The sequence below is a fragment of the Denticeps clupeoides genome, chromosome 18, assembly GCF_900700375.1.
Source record: "Denticeps clupeoides chromosome 18, fDenClu1.1, whole genome shotgun sequence".
Taxonomy (NCBI): domain Eukaryota; kingdom Metazoa; phylum Chordata; class Actinopteri; order Clupeiformes; family Denticipitidae; genus Denticeps; species Denticeps clupeoides.
This window is the reverse complement of record NC_041724.1, coordinates 9,073,455-9,086,450: the sequence shown is the minus strand read 5'-3', so window position 1 is coordinate 9,086,450 and position 12,996 is coordinate 9,073,455. Positions and strand designations below refer to the sequence as shown.

General features: G+C 45.0%; 1 protein-coding gene across 1 annotated transcript in view; it reads right to left on the bottom strand.

Moving 5' to 3' along the window:
• The window catches only part of LOC114768470 (ephrin-B1-like), a 40,637-nt gene extending 38,122 nt beyond the window's left edge, over positions 1 to 2,515 (bottom strand). The window contains exon 1 of the mRNA XM_028960784.1: positions 1,757 to 2,515. Within this exon, the coding sequence (XP_028816617.1) occupies positions 1,757 to 1,872 (116 nt within the window). The 5' untranslated portion in view covers positions 1,873 to 2,515. The remainder of the gene's footprint in view (positions 1 to 1,756) is intronic.
• Positions 2,516 to 12,996: the final 10,481 nt, after the last annotated feature.

The window sequence follows — 12,996 nt, the reverse complement described above, 5'->3', positions numbered from 1 at the left end:
ATGACGAACATGTCGGCTACGATAAGCGGGTCTCGTGTGTACTGGGATATTGATTTATTTTCTAGTGCTGGGGGGCTGCTGTTTTGACAGCCCCGTGTAAAAGAGACGCGTTCTTTCCTTCTTCTTCTTCTCTCGTTTCCCATCGGTGCTTACATTTCCACGCCCGTAAATGATCCATATGCGAGATTAAAATTAATTGAGTCAACCCCTGCTTTTGGGAATAGGAGGGATCCCTCCCCCCCCCGTTAAACAAGATCTTCATCCAGACTAACTTGCCAAAGTTGCAGAGTCGGAGGGAAGCAGAAGGCCACGGTGCAGAGTTGCCGGCACCATAACTCACGGCGTATTTGGAAGTGCGGCACGGGATCGCGCTGTTATTGTTCAGGCGGGGAAGGGGCCGGGCGGGATTCATTTATTGCGCTCGGCGGTAGCGGTCCCTAAAGCGGGAAGAGGATCCAGCGGGCCGTAAATCTAGACGGGACACCGGACACTCTCCCCGGCGTTATCTGGCTGCGCCGAGCGGCTAAGGAGCGGTGGTGCATCAACAACGAGGCCTTCGCAGGCAGGTAGACCCCATGCTTTCTGCCACGCCTCGAATGCGGGGGCTGCGCGCGGCGTTACAGAACACGCGCCGTTCGTTTTTAATGAGTTGCCGAGCGATAATGGAACTCATCGGCTCACAGGTGCATACATGAAAACAGGGAAATGGATATTAATTGATTTTCGCCAGCACCAGAAACCGGTGTGTGTGTGTGTGTGTGTGTGTGTGAGTGTGTGAGTGTGTGTGTGTGGGGGGGATTAAAGTATCAAGGGGACGGGATGTAGTTCAAATCCTTCACAAACCCTTGAGAAGTCGTGTACGGATACTTGGATACGCCCTGAATACCATTTTTATTTTTTATGTCTCTGTCATCATTTAACATTAATAAAAGTGTTAGAAATATTTTTTCAGGGATTCGTGCAACAGCAGGCCTAGAACATTCATTCCAAAGTTCCCAGACCACCATACAAATGCAGAATTTTCAGGTTCTAAGCTGTTATTTGTTCTTGGTTTCTTTCTCTTTATGCCCCCCCCCCCCCCATATGCAAGCATTACGATTACGAAAAAAAAAAAAAAGATTATTTCCTAAAGCCCAGCGTGGCAATTCTAACACTCATTTCTGAACACGGTCGCGGGTGGCGAAGTTAAACTGTGATACGGCACCGGACGAATGCACACAAGGCCAGATTATGACTATTAATAATTGTCTCTGACTCGGGTCTCCTGCAGAAGCACCCGTCTCTGCGGGAGCTGGTAAAGTTTGTCTCGTTCTATGGAGCGTAAAATTTAGACCCATTTAGACGAGCCGAGAAATTACCGACGGCACGTCAGGGCCGACCGCTCGCCGAAGTCTACCGAGAGGCTGCAAAACTTACCAATTAGTTGGAGCTAATTAACTGTCGCAAAGATAGTTCATGTGGCTGACCTTTGACCTTGAAGCTGATTATTTTTGTAATTTCTTTTTCTTCCACTCCTTTCCTGAGGAGCAGGGGCACCGAAAGGCCGCAATTTACGGACTTAAAGAGATGACACCCCATTAGTTGTAAACTGGGTGCAACTCCTACTTAATAACAACAATGCCAAGTAAGGTGTATCAGACACCTTGAACTATGTTTTATTGATAGGCTTCGAATTTGGTTATTTAGCTGATTATTAATCGTCTAATGAAGCAGAGCATGAGCCGGGCCAGACAGAATTTGGGCTTCCGACACTCACTTGGGGTTTTGGGAGCTCCAGATGATCGTGTCCAGCGATTTGGCGAGCGGCACCGCCGCCCTGCACGCCACGGTAAAGATCCAGAGGTAACATTTCCAGCAGCCGAGTCCGGCCATGGTGCGCGTCGTCTGTCAGCGGCGGCGCGGGGGACGCATGTCCCTGTCCGCGTCGCGCCTGGAGCCCGGAGCGGCGGCCGCGGTGCGCGTCGCCAAGTCCGTCCCGGGGGAGAGAACTTCGCAGGTGACCTCCGGTTCTTCAGTTCACGCGCATCGGCCGCATCCTCCTCCAGCGCCGAAAAAAATGAATACAAATAAATAATAAGAATAAAAAACCACGAACACGCGCAAAAGTCCAAATCGTCAGGATGCAGGTTCCGGTGTCAGGGATGCGACTTCCATCAAACGCGCGTCGCCGGCGTCTCTGGCTCCGGGCGGTCTGAGTCTCCGACAGCGCGACCCCCGGTTCGGGCTGAGTCTCCGGTAGCGCGACCCCCGGCTCGGGCTGAGTCTGTGGCACCGGACGACAGTGCGACCCCCGGTTCGGGCTGAGTCTGTGGCAGCGCGACCCCCGGTTCGGGCTGAGTCTGTGGCAGCGCGACCCCCGGATCGGGCTGAGTCTCCGGTAGCGCGACCCCCGGCTCGGGCTGAGTCTCCGACACTCGGGGAGAGTTAAGCGGGATCTGGCGGATCGCGCCGGATCGCCGTGCGAGAGAAGCTGCTACTGTAACCCGACGCCCTGCGCGTCTGCTCTGGACCAATCAGAGGGCGCGCTGCGATTTCGGCTGTTCGCGGCGATTCCGACCGAGGCACCTGTGTGGAGACGCACAAATCTAGAACCTGCAACTCCCAAATAACAAAAATTACACAAAAAAGGATTTGCTTTATTGCAATAAAATGCTCAGTAACAAGAGTTCATAATTAATATACATTAATCGGACAAAATGAAATTCCTTCCGAGTACAATAATATATTGATATGTCGCTAAATAATAACATCTACAATGTTGTAATAAGAACCTCCAAAACAAAATAAGGATATTCCTTTGTCTTCTAGATTATTATCTCTTTGCTGAAATGTAAGAAATTTCCCCTCGTCTGCCTTTTGTAGGTCATGTCGCCCCCTGTTGGTCGATTTGGTTGGTCCGGTGGCGGGTCGTTTGTGAGCCTGTGATACCCGTCGTCCCCCCTGATGTCGCGGGCTGATTTACCAGCAGACTGGGATGCTGAACCCGAGAGGCAGGGTGGGTGGGGGGTTCTCCTTAGTGTCAGATAGGTGCCATCTGAGCATGAACGGGGATTAGAGGAAGAACCTCTTCCAGAGCAGATGGAAGCAGATGCATTGACCAGCAGCTCTGCGATAGACCAGCGCACCCAAAAAGCCAAACTTTGCAATACAATATGCTGTGAGCAGACAGACGAAAATCATGGCCATTTTTTTTTTCAAATCAAGGGGTATGAATCTGTGGAGGGGTGAAAAATAATCTCCCAGTAACATTGGTTATTGTTGTTGGTGGCATGAGCCCATCCCTCTTGGCAAAGCCTTTGTGGCTGGCGGTTGTCAGAGTGGCAACAGATGACTGCGAGCTTCGAGTGCCAAGAATCCGCATCAACAAGCTCCCGCGCCGCGGGGGAGAGCGCACCGCGTTTCCATGGCGACCGCAAACAGTGGCCCACAGACGAAAGAGGCTGCCATGTCCCAGCAGACAGGCTACGGAGATACCTGATACCCGCCCGTAAGCTGGCGGAGGGGGAAGGCTCGGCTTGCTCCCACCGCCGCTGATTAGTTTCACAGCTGCGCCAAACCTGGCCTGGCAAGGACGAGAGAACACACCGGAACGGGCCGCCGGACCTAAAGTGGTTTAATGATGCTTCTGAAGACGTCTCCTCCATGAAAGAAGGCCGGCATGGGCCTGTGGCAAGTCGGTCCTGTTACCAACTCAGGTGTCGAGGCAAGGAAGGTTTGGTGGAGGTGTGAGAACCCTACTGGCTTCATCTCCTGCTTCTCATTCAGTAGAAAAACAGCTTTTGCACATATTCTGCTAACGGCACATTGGATTGTTTTTCAAAGTCGTTGGATTTACAGAGGCTACAAAAGGTCCTTCAGTGTCCCATCGTAATGGCACTGAAAACCGGACACTGACATAGGCAGTACCAGCAGTGCAAGATCCTGATCTCAAGCAGAATGGGAAGTGGTGGCTTGAGGGAGCGCCTACAAGCAGATTTGATTATTGAGACCCGAGGTTGGGATGACATGGCAATGACATGGACGCGTTCCCACTACCCGAGCTTAATGTGCTTTGTTAAGGTCTGAGAGTGATCCTCAGCGGCCGGATTGATTTAGCACAAGCGTAATTTGCCGGGGAAAGTGATATGAGTGGGTGGGTGTGGGGGGGTTGTTGCTAGATATGGACCGCCGATGGGACTGTGACATTGCCGCATCAGCTGAACACTTCTGGCACCTTCCCCAGCCTCACACCTCCAGTGTGAAGAGATGGGTATATCAGTGACGTTACACATGCCATGGCGACATGCAGCCTCAGACCTTGGCTGTTCAGCAGCTCATCCATCCCCAGTTAATATGTCATATTTAAATCTGTCTTCTTATTAAGATCACTGTATTTTGTTCAATAAATCATATTTTATGATGAATGAATTACTGAATGAACGATGATGTATTCAACCTGTGTATAGTCTGAGTTTATGTGTTAACATATATTGATGGATTACAACAGTACATTTTTTCCAAAACAAATAAAGCTTTGCATAATTGATGGGTGGAGCATTGCAATGGAAGCCTTGCTAATGCACGTGTTTTATAATTCATATCAGGAGGCCATGAGTCATAAGCGCTGCCGGCAATGCAATGGCCCTTCGTGGTTTTATGAATGCGGAACACACAGAACATCTTTTCCAGTTGTGTGAGAAACGTCACTGTTCGGTAAATGTGTTCTGCATAATACATAATGGAGACAACATTCCCTGACCACAGCTTTACAAAAGGCCTCAGTGTGCAGCCAATGCGGGGACCGAAGCTGGATTATCATCACGGGACTTGTTTACATAGCAGCATAGATCTGCCATAACAGTGTGTGAACAAATGTAGAAGCTCATGCCTTGTGAACTTCAGGCATGGCTGCTTATTTGAGTTCAGGATTACTATTACTATCCCATGACTGGTTTTCTGCATTTGCACAGGTGTGTATGTACATAAAAAAATGTACAAATGTATACTGTATTTTGATCACCCTTATGTTATACTTATTCTCTGTGTTTCTTTTTCATCTCTAGTCCACACTCTGCTACTGCATCTCCAAAAGGCCATTTGTTTTCAGAATTTAATTATAAGAGATATATCTTCATACATGTTAAATCTTTTACAAGTGAAATTTTGGGGTTTATGTTCCTGCAAATCAGAAATCCAGTATCTCAAATTATTAGAATATTACAATGATCAGTCAAAACAGCATTCACGATACAGAAATGTCCAACTTTTGGAAAGTGTCTTCATTTATTCTGTCAATGATTGGTTGGGGTTGAAGTTTAAAACACAGCCCCTAATTAAGTACCATTTTCACAATATTCATAAGTTTGTTGAAAGGCACAAACTGCAAAGAGGGTTTCAAAAATATTGAATTGCCTTTGCCTGTGAGCAAATGTTGGTTGTCCACTCTTGTTGTCAGCCATCATCCGTGTAATATTTGGCACATTGTGTAAAATAGCAAAGAATAAAGACACAGCACCATCTCCAGCTTCAGCGCTCTACTATCTGAAGAAAGTTTATGAAGGCATCGCTTATCGGCTATTAATAGACGTCCGGCACCCTGACCTTGAGGCAGAGGTCTTGGCTTCTGTCATGCCCACATTGTTTCAGCATTCGCTAAGTGTCACCTTTACTGATTTTTTTCTTTCCGTTACTCCCCCTCGAAACAATGAGAGTAACAATAGAAAATATTGCATTGTTATTCTGTATATTGCACGTTAAGCTGAAAGGGTTAAAAGACAATGAGCCCATTGTTGAAAGAGGGATCCATGTTTTACATATGTGTAAGCAGAAGAAGATGAACGAAGAAGACAGAATATTGCAGTTTGATGGCCATTGCAAAACGGTGAAATTCAGTCAGGCTCCAGGATCATAGTGGCACTATTGGGGTCAAGTGACTTTATCTCTCTTTATCTGGAGGTGAAGATTACCCCGTGGGTCCTATCGGTCGGGACTGAGCTGTCACAGGCTTACACAGGACACAAAGACGCAGACAAATCAGGCCAACTGCTCCAGGGAAGGTAAAAATGGCCGTAGCAGAAAGCAGACATGTATTCAAGTCGTGTCAGTGCACTGACATGTTCACTAGAGAAAAAAAAAAGGCAGAAATGACAGCCTCATGCACTTATTCCATCACAGTGTGTTGCTTCTGTGCACTTTCTACTTAGTTCAAATATCGAAAATGCAATGAGAGGTCTTGCCACGTTAGAACATGCTGCCAAATAAGACTTTATTGCTGTGAAACAAGAATTTGCACAGGGGGGCACTTTTACCAATGTCTCTCTGGGTAAACATCTTCATGATTATCAAAAATAAAATCTCCGATATAGCCTATAATAATTTATTCTCAAATTCATTGTATTTCTTTCTTAGAGCGCCTGGGTGTTCTAGCAAATGCCTAGAAAAATGAAATCCCTGATATAGCCTATAATATATTGTATTTTTTCTTAAAGACATAATTTACCTCCTGGGTGTTTGGCTCCTAGCAGTTCTAGTATTTTCACACTGACTAGCATCCCAGCTAACAAGCTAAGAAACTAAACATGTTCCAGTCTAACCAGTCAAAAACATGTTCCAGTCTAACCAGTCAAAACTACAGTAAGGAATTATTTTATGAAAACCCCAATATAGAATGCTTTATTTGATGTGCAAGTTGGATTTAGCTCCATTAAAAACACAGTCCTTGCTTGTTGTTGAGCTATCACTTGCACTTATTTTTGAAGCTACCAAGCTAACCATTTTATAATCTAAATTTTTTTCTAGCTTCAACCAAAAGATAAGTTTCCTAATACTCGTGTACTTTCATAATATTATATATTGTAGCTGTAAATTAAATCAGTATTGTGCAGAAATGGCAGCTTTCATAGTTAACAGAGCAAATACATTTGCTTTGTTTTGTGAACGATAGCTCATTAAATCAATTAGCTTTGCTTGAAAATGCCTCCACATTGTCACTGTTCACTCAAGCTTAAGCTACTCATTAATCTTAACACTATTGTGCCTTTTTGTGTATTTTGGGCTCTGCATTTGCTTGGTACAATTGACTATGCTTTAGAATAAACGTTTCAAGCAAGCGGCATGTTAAATATGGATACGTAAAAATGGGACGATTTGCAACGAGGTATAATGCAGTGCAGCATAATACAGTATCATGTCTGGAGAGGTTTTGTTCATCATTTCTTCTGAAAAATCGTGTTAGACAGCTAGCAGAAGTTGTGTTTGACAGCTAGCGATATTAAGATTTTCTGAATTACTGTGTGAAATTTTGCACTGTCAACTCCCTTCTCAATCATGCAGACCTCTTCCTGTCTCTAATGGATTAGTAACGGTGCTGACGACCACAACTGCCCCAGAAAGCAACCTTGTCAACACTCCCTCAACAGCCACTCAGTGTCTTAACTGATCCACATGACATGTCCTACAGCCTAATGGCCAGAAACGACTGGCTCAGGAGGATCCACAAGACATCAGGACCCTAAACTCAGTCATGCGCATGAAGTGAATATTCCCTTTATATAGCATTTCTGTACATCTCAGCTGTGTGCATGTCAAAAATGTCCATTTTTAACTGCTGTCAACACTGATCTATATATTTATTAAGAAAATCTTAATTTTGGATGATTATTACAGCAAGAAATGACCATAGAAATCTGCTTCTCTCCCACCACACCATGAGATCAATAAACTCAAGCAGAAGGTACGAGAACTCTTCCCAAATGTGTTTGTGACTGTCTGTAAAGTTAATAACGGGAGATGGGTTTTGTGTGTGCACCAGGATGTATGCCATATTAATAGAAGTAAAAGACATTGGAAGTGCATCGTGTCTGTCAAACATTAGGTCAAACTCCACTTTGAGATATCGAGTGAAAATTACGGATTGTGTGGGCTCCAGGCCCTGCCTCCTGAAACCGGGGCTAAAAGAATGCCCAAGAATGGGGATTAGAGAGCAACAAAAGATGGTGCCTTAATCCAGTTTAATTAAGGCGCCTTCATTTCATGTGTGATTGGCAGGACCCGTAGAAGTGGCTCCTTTATCCTCAGCCCTGTAGCTCTCTGTAAGAATGCTAATGAAATACACACTTAAGGAGAAGTGGCCTGTTCTGCAGGGACGTAATGATGGGAAGGGATGTGAGCGCTTTTTTCCATCTTGCATTCGCTCTCTCTCTCTCTCTCTCTCTCTCTCTCTCTCATTTTTTTGAGATGTCTGCAGCCGTTTGGTGGAGGAGACAAAGCAGTGAATGGGGACTTCAAAGCTGCTGTGTGAAAAGGCTTGGAGATGGAAAGGATGCCCAGGCGCTCTGATGTGGCTCTGCTCGCCCCTGTTTGTCGGTCATCTGGTCCCTGCTGTGTTTTTGTGGGTTTGCAAGGGTGCCTTCAAATTATACATGCATTTCTAATATAATTGGCGCCGAGCGTCCGAGTCATCGGCCTGTTCCGTCCAGTTTCCTTTCATTTTAATGGGCAGGTTTTTAAAATGTATTTATTTCCGGCAGTTTCTGTGGGAGTGTAGGTTCAGTCAGCGGTCAGCAAGTGCTGCAATCTCATTTATTAGCTTTGTGAATTAAAGCGCAGACTCAGTATACACACTAAGCCCCTTGTTTATCACGAGGAAACGTCAGTCAGCGTGATAGCACTGCGGCCTGACCCCGGAGTCGAGGCTGCTGGTTCGACTTCTTGCAGTCCCACTCGCTGGGACAGATGGTCCTCTGAGCCATCTTTTCATCGTAGTTTTAATGCGCATTTCTGCGATACGCAAATCATGCGTGAGGCCACGGCGGGACGCTTGGCCAGTGTGAAGTCATCATGGCAACTGTGCCGTAGTTCAAGCTGGTGACAGTTTTAGAACAAGCCTGCGCAAACCTTCGTGGACACCGCTGTTCAGCTCATATGGTCATGGTGGGGGCGTTAATGGCTGTTTGTCTGGCACCACCTTGCCCATATTTTAAAAAAGGGCCGCGGCAGTATAAGAGCGCTTCCGATCTGGCCTTGGCACAAATTGTAGTAGTATTTCACACACACACACACAAAACACAAAAAGAAAAGTCCCAGCATTCCTCTGGGCACACTGCACAAAGAAGCAGCCCAGACGGTCAGACGGTGACATTACCACAATCAGGAAGGGACTCCCACCAAGAAGCTGTTCCAGAAAAATGCCACGAATGCTACCCTGAATGCTTTAACCTAATTGGGTTCCTCCCTTCTACTTTTACCAGAAGAAAACAGAAGAACCGAAAATGTTGTTACAGAACTGTGGTCAAAAGTTGCGGTCAACATATTTTGGAGAGGGGTGGAATAGGGTCATAATTTTTCTCTTGTGGGAGCTCAGAGTCATGTACCGAGAAGAAAAAGGTTCCCCCGGAAAGGTCAGGGCCCTTCTGAACGCAAGTGGGTGTGATTAGTAGAGCTTGTGGAGCCCTGACCCCCTCTTCTTCCTGCCTTCCCCCTGTCATGTCTCAGTTACCAGGCCTAAACCACGGGATTAAAGTGTCACCAGCGCCAACGGCGTTTGTGAAGGCTCTCAGGTGACGGCGTATGAAGCTGGCGCAGCTCGGCCTGCGCCTCAGCCCCCTCAAACTGAACATGTCACCAAGTCTGTTTACATTCGGCTGTGCAGGAAGACAAAATAAAAGGGCGGTTGAATGGGAGGAAGTTTTTGGTGAAAGATGAGAGGGAGGAAGATTCACCACCTGAGGCGGGGATAATCTTAACAAAGATGAAGAGAAAAGCTGGGCGGTGTTTACAGAAGCTGCAAGACTTTGTCTACATTGTGGCAGAATTTACTGGGTGGCAGTGCTGTGGCCGGTGATTGACTGAGACAACTGTTATTATTCAGCCCAATCCTGCTGCCAGACAAGGCCCATAATTAAGATGCCGTAATGACTTTATTACTTGTTCATCTTAAAGCTAATCTGGTTTTGGGATCCAGTCTAATGACCTGCCCCCCCTTCATTCCTCCCACACCTCTGGTATGTAAAGACACCCGCATTTCTCTTCCCTGTAGAAACTTGGGGAGGACAAATAAAAATAAGTAAACCTGTCACTTTACAATATCTTTATGTTGTGTTATTTTTTATATAAATGTAGCTGTTATCTAATAGAAAAATTAAATGTTCTTTTTACTTTTTATTATATATATATATATATTTTTTTTTTTTTATTTTTTTTTTTTCCAAATGTCTAAATTAGGGACTAAAGGAAAATAAAGTGCTCTATTTTGCATTATCTTCAATTTTAACACATTTTGCCAGACAGTAGAATTTATTTTCAAATAAAAATAGTAGTAAAATGTTATTAATATTCCATTAAGTAGTGTGCTAGGTTATTTTAACTACATATGGTACAATGCCTTCTGAGAACACTGAATTTATGTCCAAATTGTCCAAATTCATGATATCACAAAAGAATCTAATTAGACTATTGTGGTGTGTATTTTCTACATCAGGTAAAAGTACAGTCACTTTTAGGTTAATAAGCAGCTGAAGGTCCTGGGCGACTCCCAACCTCTTATGTCCCTGGCACATCAAAGGACTCCCAATTACTCCTCCCAGCATGCATCACATGGACATAAATCTTGTGTTATCTCAGCCCTCGAACGGACGAATTTTTTGAATATCTGCTTTATCTTCCAATGCAGCCACTAAAAGGGGAACAAAGGCTCACAGAGGGCATAAATAAAATGCAGCAGAGATTTATTCTGCTAGGAAGGATTAGAGTTTCATCCACTGGTGCCACAGCAAGAGCATAGATCACCCTCTGTTCCATCAATATGCCACAGGGGTGGCCTGTGTCAGGCCAAGACATGAGGCAAATTTTAGCATGAACTGCTGCATTTGAGTTATGAGGGGCTATGTTTACCAAGGGTCTGAAAGTGCAATTCTGATTCCCCTAGGGAAAAATAAATATCTATTTTTATGTTATTGCATAATGCTTATTTATTCTTATTTACTAAGAAGTCCCTTTTCTATATCAAAGTTGTCATTTTCGTATTAGATTTTTTGATTTCTGAAAACTCCTCTAGGCCCAAAGCAGTGGCAGTATTTAACGGTGTGTCCATTCCAGCATTCTCACCTGGCACAACAGACCCCATGGTGGTATGAAAACATTTCTTTTTTGTCTATTTTAAGAAAGACATTTATTGTGTTCAGACTCCGCCTGAACTAACAGCTCCGGTGCAGTTGCCCTGCCAGCGTCCTCTTTGTCTCAGCTGACCCGACCAGCCCCCGCCGACTCCTGTTCCCACCCTGTCGTTCCCCGTTCTCCCGACCCCTCACTTCCAGAGGCAAGGGTCAACACTTCCGACCTCAGTATACCAAGCTCCGAGGCCGAGGAGGTGTCTGTGATCCAGTCCATTATTGGGTTACACTCAACAAGCCTCTTCAGCAGAGCTCACCAGACTTAGACTTCAAGTAGAAGAAAAGCTTATCTTGCCTCTCATGACGAGGTGGACGGATCAGCCAGAGCATCTCTGACCATCACAGAAGGCAGGAATGCAGGGATGTCACATGACCCTCTGGCTTTTTAAATGAGAAGTGACTTCAGCTTTTTTAATGAGAATGTGCAGAAAATAAAATAAATTAAAAACACTATAATTTTACCTCAAACATGCATGTCTTGGTTCCTCTTATTAATACACTTTAAACAGGCAGTTGTCATCCTGTGTAGTCTAGTTTGTCAAGAAAGTAAAACCTAAATCCTGACTTGTAAATGCAATTATTTCACAAAAATAATCAGACCTCATATAATCCTTTGCTCCTACCTCTGTCTTTTAAATAAAATGATTAACTTCAAGTGAGGAAAACTTTAAACTCCTTCAGCAGCCCAGTGCACAGACCTTTAATGTGGTTCTATACTGCCCCCAATTGGTCGGTTATGGTCACACCGCCTCCTGCGGACTCGCGTCACGCCATGTGTCCAGGTGGATGCCTGCAGGTCCTGAGGTCAGAAGCGGGGTCATCTCCTACACGCCCTGAGGGCAAAGCCACCCCTCCGGAACAAAGAGTGGAGATGAATGGAGTGCTAACGAGGCTCTTGTGTGGAATGAAGACGTCCCGTGGGGCGGGGGCGATGAGCTGAGTGCAACTGGGACCTGACATTATTCTCACCCACCACCGTATTTAGATAAAAATGGTGATCACACATCATGATTAGGGTTGGAAAGGGACGTTAGATGTGTGACGCACCACTGGGCCGGGCCTCATTTCAGTATTTCTCATGATATCCAATTACACGTCCATCCAGTTTTTGCACAGATGAATCCCTCTGCACCCACTAAACTCGATTAATCCCTTGGCTTGTCTCACACCTTTCAAATTTTTTTAGCGTCTGAAGTGTCCACATCCTCATGTGCTCCAATCTGCTGCGGCAGCAGGTCGGGATGAAGAGGCTGAGATCGCTAATCTGATATTTTCCCAGCTATACACCAAGCCATTCGCTGTTTACCACAGAGGAGTTGCGCAGCCTAAATAGATAAAAGGAGAGTGTGTGTGTGTCTGTGTGTGGTGGACAGCTGTGAGACATGTTTGAACAAAGGTAAAAGAAGGGTCAGGTTGTGTGTGTGTGTGTGTGTGTGTGTGTGTGTGTGTGTGTTTAAACAGAGTTGGGTCCTTCAGCACACAAAACTTGAATGAGGTGACAGGCCATCTGTAATCTTAGGCTGATAAATAATTCTCTTTCTAAAGAAAGTAACAGAGAGCTATCATTCCTGTCTCAGTTCATGTATATAAACATATAGAGTCATTGCATATCCCTAAATATCCTATGAAGTACACAGTTTCGCTTCAAGTCAAAAATCTGGAGCCTATTGAGTCCTAAAATATAAAACTTTTTGCTTTGTGTGTAAATTTGTTACTTTACAGTCATTATAATTTATTATTTGTGCTGTTCAAGAAGCATTGCAAATTATCATTAATTATACTTCCTTGAAAAATGAAAACATGATAATCAAACATAAGAAAAAGTATAAAATGTTGCCTGCTGTAGGGA